Consider the following 18,579-nt stretch of genomic DNA (forward strand, 5'->3'; position numbering starts at 1 on the left):
GGGTAAATTGGTTGTTGCAAACAGAAAGTAAATCATTCTGACCAGGTCCCTGCAACAGCAGGGACACAGAACTTCTTATAGGTGAATATAGGTGAAACAGATTGCCCCCGTGTGAAGTGTGACAGCTCATGTTTGAAGAAAGAATAAGATAAAAAGAGTTGGTAAGGAAGTTAAATATAGAAAATAAAAGAAAAACAAGGGAAAAGTGTAGATAAACCACCTCAGATTCACATGATGCCATTTCCAGTGCCAAGAGAAAATGTACTGCATTTGAAAATAACTCAGAATGAGTTCATCCTATGGGAAAGGATACTCATAGCTGGAGTCATCCCACCAAGTGAAGTTTCAGTGCACATTTCTACATTGAACCACATCACCTCGGTTCCCTTAATATCATGGGACAAAGATTTTCAGAGGGTTCTGTACACGCAAGAGTGGGCAACCATATGTGGCCTGTGCTCCTTAAGTCAGACAGAGATGCCTTCAATTATCTGAGATGAAACCAGAGCTGAGGATAATGACAATGGCACATGCTGGTGCCTCAGCAGGTCAATAACTTATACGGCCACTGAAATGTCATGCCTTAGTGGATCACATTCTTTCACCCTTGTGATAACTCGTGCTGACAGTTAAAAAAAAGCAAAGGAGACATGATCCGACCACTTGTAGTAAAGCAAATCCAAACATCTGGCCCACTACAAAGCCCACTCAGTCCTCTGATATTTATTACAGTATTTCAGAGGTTCAGTGAGATATGGAGGTGAGTCAAGGGGATCTGTGAAAATCTGGTATCTAGCCAATGTGAAAAGAAATCGATTTTAGATTTTAATTGATTGCACTTGAATGTAAAACACAGTTTATTTCCTTGCATGCTTATGAGAATTGATCTTGCTCACGTGTTTCATTATCTTGAATTTATTAATTTATTTATACAATTATCTATATTCCGAATTTTATATATATGTACATACAGTTACCTCTATGTACAATTATTTTTACTATATATTGCAAACAATATCTCACTTATGTCAATGATACATTCCAGCCTTGCTAAGAATACTAAGGAACTGTGAGCCAGGACTGGGTACCACTGAGGGAATGTTTTGCCACTGATTTTAGTAGGATCAAGATTCTTTCAGCATTGCTATAAGACAAAAGCAATATTACTCAATAGTCCCATTTTATCCAATAAACTTGCACATTCTCAGAAAATCAAGAACAATAAACACTCTGATTCAGTACCTCTTTTGTTAGATTATATATCAGTTTGTAGAGGAGAGGAGTGCAGTCAACTCTTAAGGTGTAGTTGCCTGAAAATGAAGCACAGACATGGAAATCTTCCCTCCACACACCATTGGCATTATCTTCCTAATGGATTAAACCATGCAGTCTTTTCTTAGACAAACTCCTTCTTGACTCCAAGGCAAAGAATTTAGATCTTGCCTCAGAATATATACATAAAACAGACTGTTTACTTGGTCACATTTTCTAAGCTCCTGCTCAAACACAACAATAATGCGTTGGTTATAGAATATGCAAAGTAATGTAATGAAACTTTCCCATAGTTCTAGAATATCCCCAAATATCCTTCATTAGCTACTTGTCACTCATTACCCCTTGTCACTCCCGTGCTCCCCAAAGCTTGTATTAAACAGAAGGCAGTGGTAAGTGGGTAAGTATCTCACAAGGAAGCTGTCAGTTATAGCAGCAAGAGCCCCACTGCAAAGAAACTATTGCCACTCCTGAGGAGGGCCAGAGTGCAAAGCAATCTTTTCTGCAGCCACCCAGCAGCAGCTGGACAAACACCTCTCCCCTCAGATGTGGACAACCAGAAGGGTGAGAAGGTTTCGACATAATGAAATGTCAGAAAACACTGTTATTAGGTTTTGTCACTGCTTTAGACCTGGGTCATCCTTTGCACACTCGCAAGTGTTGGACTAACAATTACAGAAAACCCCACCACCATGTAAACATTTCTAGATAATGTTTAAATTACTCGATAACATTCTTTCCAGCAAGAGTCTATATTTGAGAACTGGAAATTAGACACTAAAATACTCGAAAGGATGACGTGCTATTCCTCTTTTGGATTCTCAAGGACAATGAATAGAAAGAATTTGCTGTTCAAAACATGGCACAAGAAGCACTGCAGAGAACAGATGATGATAAAAAAAATTAATTCAAAATTAATTCCCAGAGTATATGGATATCTTGGCTCTACAAGGGATGCTCAAAGGAAAGTGAAAGATGCCCAGGGTACTTAAAACAGTCCACTGATGATGGTGCTTTTTTGCCTTATTACATATCTTTCCCACCGGTTTTACTTTCACACTTTCTTTAATCCATAACGCAAGAGACGCATTTGAGTAATGAGGATTTGGAAGAAATCAGTTAATGCAGCAGCATGTTGGCTGCAAATCAACTGAAAAAAAATAAACGTGTTACAATCCATGCTGAGAATATGAAGCAGTTGTAAAGCTATTATTTCATCCATGAGATCTGTATGAAATTCTGCTCCACTTTTTCCACAGCATGTAAGCTGTATAATTGAAGGAACAGCTCTACTGTCCTTACACCCAATCTCCAACAGGGCATTTAGAAACTGAGTTTGGCTTTTCTTTCCTTCCAGACCTTTTGTGACAGACAGAATTTTCAGCTGACTGGCCTAAAATGAGCTTTTAAACGTGCCTATTGATATCCATTTTATTCACACAGAGTAAGCTCAAAATGGTTGGGTTTAACATGGGAAAAGAAAGGCCCTAAAGAACTGAGATTACGATGCTGAACAGCTTCACAGGACTCTACTGATGGAACCCCTCCCCTTTGAGGACAGGCTGAGAGAGCTGGGGCTGTTCAGCCTGGAGAAGAGAAGGCTGCAGGGAGATCTGAGAGTGGCTGTTCAGTAACTGAAGTGGGGCTGTAAGAACGAAGGAGACAGACTCTTTAGCAGGGTCCGTGGTGACAGGACAAGGGGAAACGGTTTCAAACAAAAAGAAGGGAGATTTAAATTGGATATGAGGAAGAAGTTTTTTACAATGAGAGTGGTGAGGCACTGGCACAGGCTGTAGAGAGAGGTGGTGGATGCTCCATCCCTGGAGACACTCAAGGTCAGGCTGAACAGGGCTCTGAGCACCTGATGGAGCTGTAGGTGTCCCTGTCCACTGCAGGGGAGTTAGACTGGATGGCCTTTAAGAGTCCTTTCCAACTGAAACAGTTCTAGGATTCTGTGATGATTTCAGCACAGAAAACAGCAAATGAAGACCTGTAATAAAGCTCAGAATAATTTAAGGATATTGTTCTTGCTATTCTGATTTAGGTCATTGTGCTTGCTCCAACTTCCCACATCTAGTTTCTAAGCAGCATTCCTGTGTGCCAGATTCTTCTGAGAATCTGAAGGACATAGTAAATTAAATAATAGTGGATCAATTTTTTTGTGAATCACTCCGGAGAGCTTATTTTTCTATGACAGTCCTGGCATGATATGCAAGGAATTCCTTCCACAGCCTCTCTACTCACAGCACTGAACAAAGTTGTGCACACCATCCCAAAGCAACAAAACGATTTCCCACCTCTACAAAATGTAAGCCCGAGGTTATGACACTAATTGTCTTGAGACTGTAAAAAATCATAGTGGCCCAAGATATACTTCTACAATAAACGGAGCTGGAGCTGCACGTACAGTCTGCTGCACATCAAAACTGTAATTGTATAATAACTGCTAAAGCAGTTAGGAGAGATTTTAAAATTCGGTCTGCTCTGTTCATTTGCACAGAACACTGAATACAGAGGAGGCCTTCTGGCATCCAGGTATGTGGACTGCAGCTCATGGATGGCACTATTTGTAACAAGAAAGCAACATGAGAAATTAAACTGTCCTCTCTCTCCACTTCATTCTGTATTTGCTACAATTACACTGAATATTACATTACCTATGTTTGCTAGCTCTGGTTGCAATTAATAATACACAGTGAACTACTAAAATTGATGACTGTAAGGTAAAGTGAATTTAAAAATAAGACACACCTTCTATAGAAGAATCTGTGTTGATGTAAGCGACTGCCCGTTCCTGGAGGACTCTGGCATTTTCCTTGGATTGTAAAAGTGTAATTATTATTTTCATTTAGTGACATTTACTCAAGAGCATATTAAGTATACTATTTTCTTTCTTTTTTTTTTTTTACTACATTACCTTTGAAAAACAAGTCAGGATAAGTAGCACGATGTACTTTACTAATTATAGTGATGTTTGAGGATGGGTGAGTGATCTGGGCATACGAAATTCACTCTTGCTTCTGGGACTCAATTTGTTCTGGAAGCCACCCACAAAACGTAGGTGCTGCCTGCTGCGTCACACAGGAGCAAGATGGGACAGGAAAGTTAATGCAGAAGATATGAAACTGCAGGGAGCGGCTGACACACCAGAGGGCTGTGCAGCCATCCAGAGGGACCTGGACGGGCTGGAGAGGGACTGACAGGAACCTCGTGGAGTTCAATGAGAAGTGTAGAGTCCTGAGCCTTGGGAGGGGCAGCCCCAGGCATCGGCACATGCTGGGAGCACCCAGCTGGAAAGCAGCTCTGCAGAAATGGGCCTGAGGGCCCACTGAACATGAGACCGCAGTGTGCACTTCTTGCTAAGAGGTCTTATGGTGTTTCTGTCTGCATTAGGCAAAGTATCGCCAGCAGGTCAAGAGAGGTGATCCTTTCTCTATTTAGTGCTGGTGAGTCCACACCTGGAGTTCTCTGTCCAGTTCTTGGTCCCCCAGTACAAGAGGGAAATGGACATACTGGAGAGAGTTCAGTGAAGGGCCACCAAGATGATGAAGGGCCTGGAGCACCACTCCTGTGAAGAGAGGCAGAGAGATCTGCGACTGCTCAGCTGGAGAAGAGGAGGCTCAGGGGGATCTCATTAATGTCCATAAATACTTGACAGGAGGATGTCAAAAGAGGTTGGACACGATAGCCTCCAGAGGTCCTCCCTCCAAACCTCAACCATTCTGTGATTCTGTGATTACTGAACAGCATTGTAAGAGGGCAAATTAAGGTCATATACGTATTTTAACTCTGCACTCACAGTGCTTAAAAACTACAGCACACTGACAAATCAAACATCAACTGCTTTCTGAATGTATAAAATGAGACTGTGAGGTGATCCAGAATTCACAGAATCGCAGAATTACAGGGCTTGGAAGGGACCTCAAGAAATCACTGAGTTCAACCCCCTGCTAAAGCAGGTTCCTTAAAATAGGTCGCACAGGCAGGTGTCCAGATGGGTCTTAAATATCTCCGTAGAAGGAGACTCCACAACCTCTCTGGGCAACCTGTTCCAGTGCTCCATCACCCTGACCATAAGGAAATTCTTCCACACGTTTGTATGGAACTTCTTATGTTCAAGTTTTAGGCCATTGCTCCTTCTCTTATCACTACAAACCAATGAGAAGAGCCTGGCCTCATCCATTTGCCTCCAACCTCCCTTTAGATATTTATAAACATTAATCAGATCTCCCCTCAGTCTTCTTTTCCCCAGGCTGAACAGAGCCAGGTTACTCAGCCTTTCTTCATGCTGGAGATGCTCCAGGCCTTGCATCATCTCTGTGGCCCTCTGCTGGACTCCTTCTAGGAGATTTCTGTCTTTTTTGAACTGGGGAGCCCAGGACTGGACACAGTATTCTAAATTTGGCCTCACCAGTTTGGCTATTGGTATCACGTTCCAGTATTGAACTGAATTTTAACAATGATAAAGTGGGTATTGCTGTCATTTCTACACTCACTCATTTCTAAAAACAATGACTCAAAGCTGTTTTGAGTCAGCTAAGCATTGTTTTCATGCTAAATATTTATACACACATGCTTAATTTTTTGGAAACCAGTAATTATTTTTGGAATTGATATTCTAATCATGAAGTGGTATGTTACTAAATCTTGGCTTTGTAATAGATATTCTAATTAGGTTAGTAATTGATACTTGATTTATTCAATTTATAACCAACTAATTATTTTTAAATCATGTGAAATACAAATTAGCTTGATAATTGATAACTCCATAATGCACATGGTATCTTTAAAACAAACACTAGGGAAGATTCTGCAGGAGAATATGAAGGAAGAAAGCAATCATGTATGTGCATGGGGCCATGCATATGTGAAAAACTGTATTTGCAGCATAAATTCCTTCAAGATTTGTTTATGTAAAAAAAAGAAGTTGCCACAGTTGCAGAGTCTTTTTGTTACAGAGAAGACAGTAAATATAATGGGTTAATTTTCCCTAAGATTTAGTAGATGACAGATCTGGCAGCTGCAGGAAAATGAATGTAAGCTGTGAGGAATGTCTCCAGAGAAACTGAAATCTAATTTTGGTGTCAAAGAGGAGGAATGCACACCACTGAGACAAAGCAGGAAAACAATAATAGAAAAACATAAAGGTTCAGACATGAGTGGTGCTTAGAGGCTTCTAATCTAGTACAGCTGCAATGGCATGGAATAGTGGATGATTGATTACTAGCTATTAAATTATTAAGCAAAAAACATTACAGAACAGCGGTAATAATATGAGAACAAGCATAGAAAGAACTAATCTATTCATGACTTGCTCAAGAGAAATAGATGGTTTGAATATCATGCTTCCATATACCTCATACTTAAAACAACTGTTCTTTTTTTCTCTTGATAGCATCTAAATGTGCCCAGATGCAGAGAGAAAGAAACTGTAAATAACAGATTAATATAACACTTTTGTTACAGATTAATATAACACTTTTGTTACTGGTGGAATTCAGGAGAGGTGAAGTTTTAGTACTAACTCCGTCCAATCACTCAATAAATAATTTTAAAGATAATTTATATTTTCTTCGTCTAATATCCCAGAAAACAACAACAAGGTGCAGAGTGTCTATTGCAGCTGGAAGCAAAGCATTCTTTCATGGGAGAAAAGGTTCGTGAGAGTCTAAGAAAAGAGAAATCGCAGCTTTGTTAACAGAAGGATGATGCTCTTTGGTGTTGGGAGCACATTTCTGGTTTTGTTACAAACTTTTATGTTCTGCTGATAAATACACTACAGAAAGATATTTAAATATTTCCTTTGATAGATTTTGAAAGCACAATCCAAGTTCTATAAATACAGCCTTGCAAATAAAATTTTAACAGCAAAAAAATCTGTTAAACGATTCAGTGCTAATAAACCAGCACGGTTCAGCTTAAATGCGTTTCATCAATTTTTTGTTTGATCTGTTTCTTACTTGGATTTAACCAGCAAAGCAACCACAACTTTGGTAAGAGATAGCAGGGCTGAACTAATCCATTTGTAGGATTAGGAAATGAACATGCCCAATAGTGTAAAGGTGAGGAAGAAAAAAATTCAGGTAAATTTTAAATTTAAATATTAGAAGGGTTAGTGCACTTATGTTGCTGTGAGAAGTTAGATAGGTAATTTGTATAAATATATGGGAAGCTTGAAGCACCTGAAGAGAAATCTGTTGCACTTCAATTTCACTTCAAAGTTACTAATTACATTCAAGGAATAGACATCCACTGGGTTCTGTACTTCCCTTTCCAAGTTATGTTTTTTTCACACTATGCATTATTTACCTCAGCCCATTCCGTGGAACCCAGCAAACCAAACTCTTCTGCATCCCAACTAGCAAAAATGATTGTTCGCTTAGGTCTCCAACCTGCAGTCATACAATTAAAGTTGAAAATTCAGCTCATCTTAGAAAGTCTAGTAAAGATCACCACAGTTAACTGAATCATTTAAAAAAAGATAGACTTAATTGATATAGCAGTAAGAAAAAAGAAAATTCTAAGTTCTTTAGAGAAACATACTACTGCAAAGACATTTCTTCTTAATGCAAAATTTTCATTCCATATCACTAAAATGGTAATATTACACTGATGAGAGAGACGAGGGAATAAATTCAGCCAACTAAGATGCAATGCTGCATATGCATCTCTTCAATGAATTTGTATGTTTTGTAATGAAATATACAACCAACTTTCCGTTAAGGTGAAGCTTAAATCAAAACAACTGCTACTGGGAATATTCATCACGGTCCCTCAAAGCTGTTCTTTTCTATATCCATTACTTTAAATCCATAATAAGTAAGTTACCTTCCATCTTCATTTTACCAAAACTTCGAACAATCTCCTGAAGAACAGCTGCACCCGTACTTGGATCAATACCACCGAATACCCAGGAGTCTCTATGACCTCCTAAAATAATGTATCTATCTGCAAACAAGCACACAATATCAATCCTGACTTAAAAAAGCATTTAGGTTATCTGCATTTCCATTGATTCCACCAGTATTATTCAATGTATTTGTCGGTAACATAGACAGTGGGATTTAGTGCACCCTCACCAACTTTGTCCATGACACCAAGCTGCATGGTGCGTCTGAAACACTGGAGGGGAGGGATGCCATCCAGAAGGATCAGGACAGGCTGGAGAGGTGGACCCATGCAAAACTCATGACGCTCAATAAGACCAAGTGCAAGGTCTTGCACCTGGTTTGGAGCAATTCCAAACACAGATATATGCTGGGGGATAAGTAGATTGAGTGCAGCAAGTGTTGAGGATGCTGGTGGAGAAGCTTGGTATGAGCCAACAGTGTGCTCTTACAGCCCGGAAGGTGAATGGTATCCCGTGCTGCATCAAAAGAGAAGCGGCCAGCAGGGCAAGGAAGGGTACTGTCCCCCTCTACTATGACCTCGTGAGATCCTACCTGGAGTACTACATCTGGGTCTGGGGTCTCCAATACAAGCAACACATGGGTCTCTTAGAGTGGGTCTAGAGGACCATGAAGATGATCAGAAGTATGGAACATGTCTCCTATGAAGAAAGACTAAGGGAGCTGGGATTGTTCAGCCTGGAGAAGTGAAGGCTCCAAGGAGAACTTACTGCAGCCTTTCAGTACTTAAAGGGGACTTACATGAAAGATGAAGAAAGACTTTTTACAAGAGCATGCAGTGATAGGACAACAGGTTAAGGTTTTCAACTAAAAGTGGGGAGACTTAGATTAGATATAAGGAAGAACATTTTTACTGTGAGGGTGGTGAGGCCCTGGCACAGGCACAGAGAAGCTGTGGTGCCCCATCTCTGGAGGTGTTCAAGGCCAGGCTGGATGGGGCCCTGGGCAGCCTGAGCTGGTGATGGGAAACCAGCCCATGGCAGGGGGTTGGAATTGGATGGGTTTTATCATCCCTTCCAACACAAGCTATTCTATGATTCTATGATTGCATCCCCATTTCTGTAAAATAAAATTTTAAGTTTAATATCAGCAGTAGAGATTTATTTTTAAGCTAATCTGCAATCATTCACTTACTCTAATGAAGTGTATAAATGAAGATAGGAAATATTTAAAACACACTTTTTCAATTAACATTCTGTTATGCATGTCCTGTTACTGAGTACCAACAATAGGATGTTAAGATCCCAAATCATCACCAGTTTTCTGTACTTCTCAGTGTGTCAAGATTTGCAAGGCAAAACATATTAATTATATAAGAGGAATCCCATGGTAAAAGGACCGGGATTATAATTGTAGCATGGTAATTAAAGTATATTCTAGAGAATGCCTATTAAAAACAGTGTAATGGAGGGATGGGACAAGCTATTAAGGATTTCTCAGATTCCATTATTATCTGGCTATCTTAGAATCTTATCTTTCTTGCAACCTGAGGACAATTTCACCAAACACCAAATAAAGAAGGAATTAAAATCCTCAGGCACCTTATGCTCACCTGGTTCCACAGCTCCTCTGATGACACCAATGACGTTGTAAATTCGTGCTACTTTATTGTTTGTATGAACGTGCATTCTGACTTTCCTGAAATGAAAAGCAGTGTGGCGTAACCATCTCTGACTGAGAAGCTTGTAAGAAAGAAAGTTTGTTTCTGTTTTGCTTTGTGTATTCAGCACTTATCTAATCCATCACGCTGTGTCAGTGTCCCATTTCTTATTTCAGGTTAAACTGTTGACAGAAAGAGGCCTATACAGGTTAGTCTCTAAAGTTTCAAACATTTACAGAATATATCAAATTGTTATTTTGGGGTGACAATTGGTCAAACGTATATTAGAGGAGGAAACTGAAAAGTCTACGCAGCAACTAAAAATATATCTGAATTTTGACCAAAATGTTAACTGCAGATGTAAATATTTTTATAAAGAATAGACTGTGACTTTGTAGCAAAACTATGTGAATTGCGGTAGAAGTTGGAGAGATCATCATTATAAACAGTTATGCACAACTACTTTGAAATCTCTGTTTAGGACAGCAGATCAAAGTGATCAAGGTTTGTCAAACAAAAAAAAAATATTAAAAAAAAACCTCTTATGAAATTTTATAAAATGAAAGGAAATTCAGGTATTAGAGGAACTAAAAATAATGTAGTATTCAGCCCCTTCTAACCTGTAGAAGAAACAAAGAATGAAACAACACTAAGTTTGGGTCTGGCAAAACCCCAAGAGCTTTGCATTTGAAGCTATCTTTTCAGCAGCAAATCTGCATAGCTGTCAAAATCCAGACCCACTTCTCAAGACAGCTACTGGATCTTTGCCCAGCAAATAACTGACACCCGTGACTTGAACATGCATATACTTGCACATTTCCCATGTGCAAGTGTCTGTCTACCTAGAGTCAAAAGTCTTGTTTTGATATAGAACTACTCTGATAGAAAAGTATATGCAGGATTAGTCTCTATCTACAAAAACTGTGCCCATATCTAGTGGGAAGATGTTAAAAAGTGCATTCAAAAATATTTCTTTTGTATACATCTTCACGATGAATCATGTTAGTTCTTTCCTAACAGTTGATTTTCTTACTCTTGAAGACGTTCAGAACAGCACCTTGATTACGCTTCCTTATTATTTTCCAACTTTATTCATTTTCAGATGGTATTAAAACAGACCAGAACAGAATAAAGTTCTGTGAATGAAGCCTGTACAAAATTATATAGAGTCAAAATAGTATCTTGTTCTGCAGGAATTGGAACAGTGATAATGATACATCATTTTTACACACTGTTCATTGCTACCGACCAGTCCTCATAGAATAAAATTTCATGTAAGCTGGAACTATATTTATGTGAAGTATTCCTATATGAAAATGATCTTTAGCTTTTTTAATGCAGCTTGTAAGTTATATCAGATATCAGGAATGCTATGACAGTCCCTGATAGCCAGTCAAATCACTGACATCCAACCACAGCTGTTACAGGGCTCGGTGTGCTTGAAAGTGATTCGTAGTGCTGGAAAGCTGACTGGTTTTATTTCTCCATTAGAAATGAAAAAATGTAAAGAGCAAAATACTATTGCTAAACCAACAATTCCAAGTCTGATTCAACCTAAACAAATTAGCAAGACATATGTGCTTCAGGTTCTTATAACCACGGGATCCACCAGCTTTGGGAAACAGTTGATAGACTCACAAACCATTTCCACATTCCACAGCTCTAAGTTCAAGGAAACACTGGGAGGCTTCCAGTGGACAATGGAAAGCTAACTAGAAGAGAACTACTGAATTGGCAGTGCTTCCCTTTTGGACCTCTACAAATTGGTCATTAGAAACATGAAAGAAAAAGTAATAGATGGATGGGCTGGAGATACACTCTTTGCATCTGTCTATCCATTTACATTGGAGAACACCAAGCAAAACTGTAGTTTTGACCATTTACCTTCAAATTCTAATAGTTATCACTGAGTGTTGTCTACTAAAAATGAAGTTAATTTTTCCAGGGCAGAATGGTTGGAACTAGATTTAACTTTAAGGTCCCTTTCAACCAAAACCATTCTAGGATCGTACGATTCCATTAGAACATCTCTAGATGTACTGCTTCACAGTCTTTTTCTTGCGGACATTTTTGCAGTTTTTATAAACAGGTAAGTGTTAAAACAGACCTTGTTGAGTTGTCTGCAAATCCTGGCCCTACGTTATAAGACACATTGAGACCACCTTTCCAGCTGCTGTCTGGAGCTGCAGGTCCTCCCATTGCACTGTTAAGTGAAAACCAAGAAAAACATAGTTGAGCTGTGTACTAAAACCAGAAATTCCTTTAATAGTGCTGCACCTAAACCAAAGTGGGTTCACAAAATTCTTAAAAGCATCATGCAAGAAATAGATTGCTCTGAATCTTTCAAATTTCTGAAGCACATGCTACTACAAAATAGCAATAAATACAAGTAACTCTACAGATGTTACCATCTTAGAATAAAAAATCTCACTGTACATTTGTGAATACTAAATTCTGGTGAAGAGGACTGACATATACTCACTGTAATAACACTTTTGCATCATGATATCCAATGGGATGAACTGGGATTTTTGGAATCCCTACACCTTCATTAACTTTATATCGGAAAGTGTACTCTAAAAAAAAAAACCAGAACAAAATATCCATTTTATAGCATTCTTATCAGCTTCCACCAAACTAAATTGGGATTTAGTTCATTATTTATTTATTTTTATTTTATTTATTATTATTTTTATCAGCCACACAGCAGTCACAAGCATACATCAATTCCTTAATCATTTCTTACATCATTTCTTAGATATTGCTTCTAGGAAACCAAAATGTAATAAAAGAGTCACAAATCCAATTGTGCATCTGCACAGCTGTCTAAGTCGCCACAAGAGGTCTAATGAGGATTCTTAAAGAGACTGATTGCATCCCATTCAGAGAACATTTGAGATGAAAACATCTAGACACTGGAAGAATTATGCATATCAGCCACATTTCTTTGTTTCTAAACTGGCCTGGGCATCCACTTGTTTGAATAAAGTTGTTTGTAGAAAGAGATTATTGGTCTAGATGTATCCCTAGTCTGAATGCACATTTGACTGAAGGCTAGATTTGCTGTCTACCTACATTACTGTGCCTCTGCAAAGCTGAGTGTGGGATAACCAATCTGGTGTTTGCCTTCTGCAGGCTTCAAAAGACATCCCTGGATGCAATTACCTAAATTGCAGACAGTTACTGTCTCTTTGAATCTGGTGAGCCAGGTGCACACAGTCTGCCCTGTTAGGTTTGGTTTTTTTCTATATGGTGATGTGTTATGCCCCCAGTAGTGACCACACAGACCAGTGAGCTTTCCAGAAGCACCCTTGAGTAGCCATCCCATTGGCAGGCTGGACTGGTAGGCACCTTAATTCAAGATGCCTATAAGGACAAGGCATGCATATGGTGCCAAGCTTCAAAAGGCTCTAGGCTACTGTTATTTTTATTACAGAAATTTACACCCTGTATAGAGAATTTTAAACTGTTTTTCTACTTGGAATTTAGGATGAGGAAGAAAATATACCTCCAAGCAAAGCTATTACTCCTCTTTGATGATAGACTGTAATGTAGTTTAAACTTGTCCTCTTGCAAAACGCAGAGATTTAAAAACAGCTGTAAATTGTCACTCATTTTCTACTGCTTTGCAGTCTGTAAACCTGAAATAATTCATCTGAAAGTTATAAGGCTGAGATAATGCAAAGAGATTTTCTGAAAAACTTACTTTCCCCACCTAACTCAAAAGCAACCAGTCGAAATGACATACAGGCAGAATCTAATGGACACCAAGAAAATGAGCAACTACTAAAGTCATTCTAAGTAGCTTTTCTCTTCGCATCTGTACCAAAACCAGATGAATTTCTAGAGCTACAGTAACTTTCAGTATCATTTTAGAAAGTACTTGATGGTCCAGGGAACAAATCTGCCACTCACCTTTTGCAGGATAACCAGGTGTTAGAGGGTCCCCAGCTCCATTCAGGTTGAGCACATTCCCACGCTGGACTCCTCTGCCTGGCAGGTTCCAGCCATCTGGGTAAGGATCTACTCCTGGAGCACAGTAGTCAGCAGGGTCTGAATAAAGTATGATCCCTTGGGCTCCTGCTAAAATGGCGTTTTTAACCTGTAAAATGATTTGGCATTAAGAAATTTATGGTTTCTTAAGAGCAACAATAACTTTGAATGCTGTGATTTACTTCCATGGGGACATAGTTTTAGAAGATATTTATGTGGAAAAGTGAAAATGATCACAGACTCAGCAGAACAAACCACAGCAAAAGACAGTAAGTTCATTATTTGTGTCACACCTTTAAATCGTATCTCAAAGCTATGAGATAAAGCACTAGGCATAACACTGAGGGAAAAGAACTAACCAGTATTCTCCATTTCCCACTATCCTCAATTTTATTGGAGTTGATGTCCAAAGCCAGAGGAGTAGTTACTCAATGTCTGTGCATCAGAATCCTTGTTGAGTCCTCCAAAATACTGCAGCTCCCTTGATGAGAATTAGTAAATACCTTGGCTCTACAAACTACTCTGCTCCCCAAACTAATCTCTTGCAAGAACTGCCTGAAGAGTTTGTAGTCATATCACTCTCAGGAGATTAGTATACTTATCTATTTTTCTTGTTTTACAAGTTGTTGTAAAGAAGGCAGATACGCTGGATGCATTACCAAGACTCTTTATTCTTCAACACCTTTATTGGTGACGTACATGACTGGATTGAGTGCACCCTCAGCAAATTTGCTGATGATACCAAGCTGAGCAATGCAGTTGATGCAGCAGAAGGAAGGGATGCCATCCAGAGGGACCTTGATAAACTCAAAAGGTGGGCCCATGTGAACCTAATGAGGTTCAACAAAGCAAATTGCAGGATTTAGCACTTGGGTCAGGGTAATCCCAGGTATGTATACAGACTGGGAGAAGAACTTGAGAATAGCCTTACTGATAAGGACTTAGGAGTCCTGGTAGATGGAAAACTTAACACAAGCCAGCAGTGTGCTCTTACAGCCTGGAAGGGCAACAGTATCCTCGTCTGCATCAGAAGACAGGTGGCCAGCAGTGCAAGGGAGGTGATTGTTCCCCTCTACTGTGCTCTTGTCAGGCCCCACCTGGAGTACTGCATCCATGTCTGAGGCCTCCAACAGAGGAAAGATGTGGAGCTTTTGGAGGGGGTTCAGAGGAGGGCCACGAAAACAATCATAGGGCAGGAGCACCTCTCCTTTGAAGACAGGCTGAAGGAGTAGGGCTTGTTCAGTCCAGAGAAGAGAAGGCTTTTGGGAGACCTCATTACAATCTTCCAGTATTGAAAGGGAGATCATAAACAGAAGGGAAATAAATTTTTTACATGGGTAGGTAGGGATAGCACAGGAGGGAATGGTTTTAAGGTAAAGGAGGGAAGATTCAGATTAGATGTCTGGGGGGAAGTTTTTCACTGAGATGCCAGTGAGGTGCTGGCACAGGCTGCCCAGAGAGGTTGTGGATACCCCATCCCTAGAGGTGTTCAAGGCCAGGTTGGATGGGGACCTTGGTAACCTGATCTAGATCTTGATCTAGAGGCTGGCAACCCTGCCTGTGGCTGGTGAGGTTGGAACTTGATGATCTCTGGGGTCCCTTCCAACCCAAACCATTCTATGATTCTATGATTCTGCTCATACATTGCAACTTACATCTGTCATTAACTCCTGCTGGCTTTACCATGAGCAGCATTAGACACAGCTACCTACAAAAATAAAAATAAAACACAGCACTTACTTTGTTTCCTCTGAAGATCTTCCCATATCTGGCTATGACAATCTTTCCTGTACAGTTAATTCCCATTTCACGCTCCAGCTTAAAAAAATCTTCAGTGCGGCCATAATTCACGTATACCAGATCTGCCTGCACGGTAAAGAAAATCAGTTTGTTGGCAACTGGTCACTGAACAAACAAAATATCTCTTCAGATTTCTTCACTTGATATATTTTTTCATTTCTATAAATGAGTTCCAGTCCCCATAGAAGTAATAGCTAAATATTTCCATAGTATCTACAGGAACCCTTGTCTCAGACAGCTGACCTTCCTATACTACCCTGCACTTAACAGCAGCCCTGCAGCCATACAAACCAAGGTTGCAAACGAAAACAACAGTCTGCTAAACTGACAAAGTTCTGTGGCCATGAATAGATGCTATTCCTTGTACACACAGACACTTGCTAATACATAATTTTATTCACACATATATAAAACAGTGCTGTCCCTGACTGACCCAGTCATGAAGCATTATTAGTCTGAGTCTCAATCCAAAATGTCTTTCAAACTGATTTATATAGTTATCTCCATTTAAGACTCATGGAAATCCTTTCCACGTGACTGAGTAATGTGAAGCAATCTGAGATGTATCCAACATTTTCCATAAAAATAAAAGCTCTTCATTTGTTTCGTGAACCAGATTTCTAGCACTTTCAGAAAGGTTTCTCTTTAATAGACTTCTAACCTTCACACAATATGTGGCCTAGCTGTCTCTTTCTTCCCTTGTAGTAATGGTTAATTAAAATTTCTACAAGAAATATTTTGAAATGTTGAAGCAATCTATTCTACCAAGCGTTTCTCAAAACATGAATTCAGATAACAATTCTCTTACTTTTCTTTCTTACCTCTGGTGTTCCCTGTGCTGAAAAAGCATTATATGGCGGCAATATATCAGTAACATTTTCATATCCCTGAGGAGGAGGTTCGAATGATGATGTATCGAAAACCTATCAATAAATAAGTCTTTGGTCAAACAATGTACCTCAAGGTATAAGTCCAGTTAATGCAAATGATATGCTAGTTTCCATAAACCGTCAGCAAAAAACTAAAACGCTAACCATCATGCGTAACTTCAAAGAAAAATCAGCTGTGGATACATAGCTGAATTTTTATAACATAACACTGCTATGAATACAGATTACTTGTCAGAAGATGCTCATCAGTCTCTTAAGGAAAGAAGGAGCTGAAAAATGCTAAGAGGTGGTGACAATACAAAGGCATTTAGTTCATCCACGCCACCACAGGCATTTCTTGTGATAACTCCCACCCATGTTTTACTCACGTCTTCACCTTTCTGAAGCAGTTATGCTCCAGTTAAACACGCAGCCTTTCACCATTAAACACGCGGCCTTTCACCATTAAACGCGTGGCCTTTCAGCACTATCTGTGACACTCACGTTGTCTCAAGGTTTACTTCTACTCTTTGTCACCTTGTGAGAGTCTCTCTCAGAGACTGTGTTAAGGAGTTTCTGGAAGGCTCTCTCCATTCTTTTACCTCTAAGCTCATTCTTTCCTGAGCACATATTCCTCAGTTCCTACCAAGGGTCTCCATTCCTGCCCATGTGCTATCATGCTTCCCTAGCAGCTCCATCTTTCCTCTTCACTTACACTCCTTGGCAGATTTTACTTCTACTTATTAATTTTCCTGGGTGTAAAAAATGGAGAAGGTGACTACATATGAGTTATTTGTTATTCCAACACCCCAGGAAGCCAGTAAGATCACATTCAGAGCAACTGAAAAGAGGCAGTACTTCATACAGTGGGCAGCACCTGTGTGGCATACCTCAGCAATGTGTGGAAACAACAGTTGTACAGACATTCAAGCAGACTCTGAATAGTCACTTGAAACAGACAGCTAATGAGGTTACTAACCAGTTAAATACTTGGAAGAGAGGTCTAATGAAGATGCTTAAAGATGTTCTCTGAATGTGATTGCATCGAGCTGAAAACACCTGGACACTGGAAGAATTATGCACGCTGGACACGTTTCTTTTTCCAAAACTTGCTGGAGTGTCCACATAAAGTTGTTTGCAGAAGGAGGATATTGGTCTAGATGCATCCCTAATATGAACCAGCATGGTCATTCTTACACATTACAGCTTACACGTGTTGAGTCCCTGCCTATCCTCGCATCCTTTCTCTTCTCTGTATGAGGCACTGGCATTTAAGCCACTCTGCTCTGATCTGCTGCACAGTTTGGAAAATCACTTCTACATTTGAGTTCTCTTTCCACTCGATTTTGTATCAGATTATCAAGCCCAATACTGGGATGACGGAGAGGGAAGACAGAGGAAGACACTGTTTCTTTAAAGAGATCTTACATAAATATAGCTTAATCGTTAAAAATATCACCTCATTCCCTTGATCATCAATTACTGAGATGTAGTTTGGCTGCGTTTCATTAGGGTAGGAAAGTAGCACATCATAATGAACAAGTTCTGCTGAATCCAATCCAAATTCCTTCCACTGGCCTTGAATTTGTTTGGCAAGAACAAAATTCTGCTCAGTTCCTGCAAGATGAGGCAACTTGGTAAAGGAGCTAGAATAAAACAAAAAGTCACTAGTGAACACTAACAGCAGGAGAACACAACAGCCAACTCAGACCAGTGTGTCTAAATCTCATCTTCAATCCACATGCACAGAAAGCAAGTTCTCATGGTAAAAATGTAGGCTGAATAGCGTGATGGCTTATCAGAGTCTGCATCAGGATAAGCACAACGTGGAGTCAGAATGCAGGATCTTTCCTGAGACCTTAAGATAAATCAGTTATGAGGAATGCAGACAGATTCACCAGTGGGGTGCCAAGCACTATGGATTTCCAACAAGCCACATGTTAATGGCTAACCCATGGATGTCAGATACAATTAATCACCATTTATAAATGGTACCAAATACCTTTGATAAGTACCACTTGAGCATGTCAGTTCAGACAATTTTCCACCCACCCAACAGCTTGTTCTGCAGTATGCTCCTCCTCAGCTTTCACATGAGAACACTGCAGGAAAAGATGCCCAGTGCTTTCTTAAAGTC

General features: G+C 39.6%; 1 protein-coding gene across 4 annotated transcripts in view; it reads right to left on the reverse strand.

Annotated features, from left to right (window-relative positions):
* Positions 1–18,579, reverse strand: part of LOC110390764 (N-acetylated-alpha-linked acidic dipeptidase 2-like) — a 45,295-nt gene that overhangs the window by 17,598 nt on the left and 9,118 nt on the right. For all 4 annotated transcript variants that reach the window (XM_021382267.1, XM_021382261.1, XM_021382254.1 and 1 more), the window contains 11 exons: positions 17,902–18,088; positions 16,395–16,496; positions 15,514–15,639; positions 13,696–13,882; positions 12,263–12,356; positions 11,888–11,983; positions 9,733–9,818; positions 8,101–8,220; positions 7,582–7,664; positions 4,024–4,087; positions 1,243–1,310 (listed from right to left, as the gene is read on the reverse strand). In XM_021382267.1, the coding sequence (XP_021237942.1) occupies positions 1,243–1,310; positions 4,024–4,087; positions 7,582–7,664; positions 8,101–8,220; positions 9,733–9,818; positions 11,888–11,983; positions 12,263–12,356; positions 13,696–13,882; positions 15,514–15,639; positions 16,395–16,496; positions 17,902–18,088 (1,213 nt within the window). The remainder of the gene's footprint in view (positions 1–1,242; positions 1,311–4,023; positions 4,088–7,581; positions 7,665–8,100; positions 8,221–9,732; positions 9,819–11,887; positions 11,984–12,262; positions 12,357–13,695; positions 13,883–15,513; positions 15,640–16,394; positions 16,497–17,901; positions 18,089–18,579) is intronic.

Source organism: Numida meleagris, chromosome 1, assembly GCF_002078875.1.
Source record: "Numida meleagris isolate 19003 breed g44 Domestic line chromosome 1, NumMel1.0, whole genome shotgun sequence".
Taxonomy (NCBI): Eukaryota; Metazoa; Chordata; class Aves; order Galliformes; family Numididae; genus Numida; species Numida meleagris.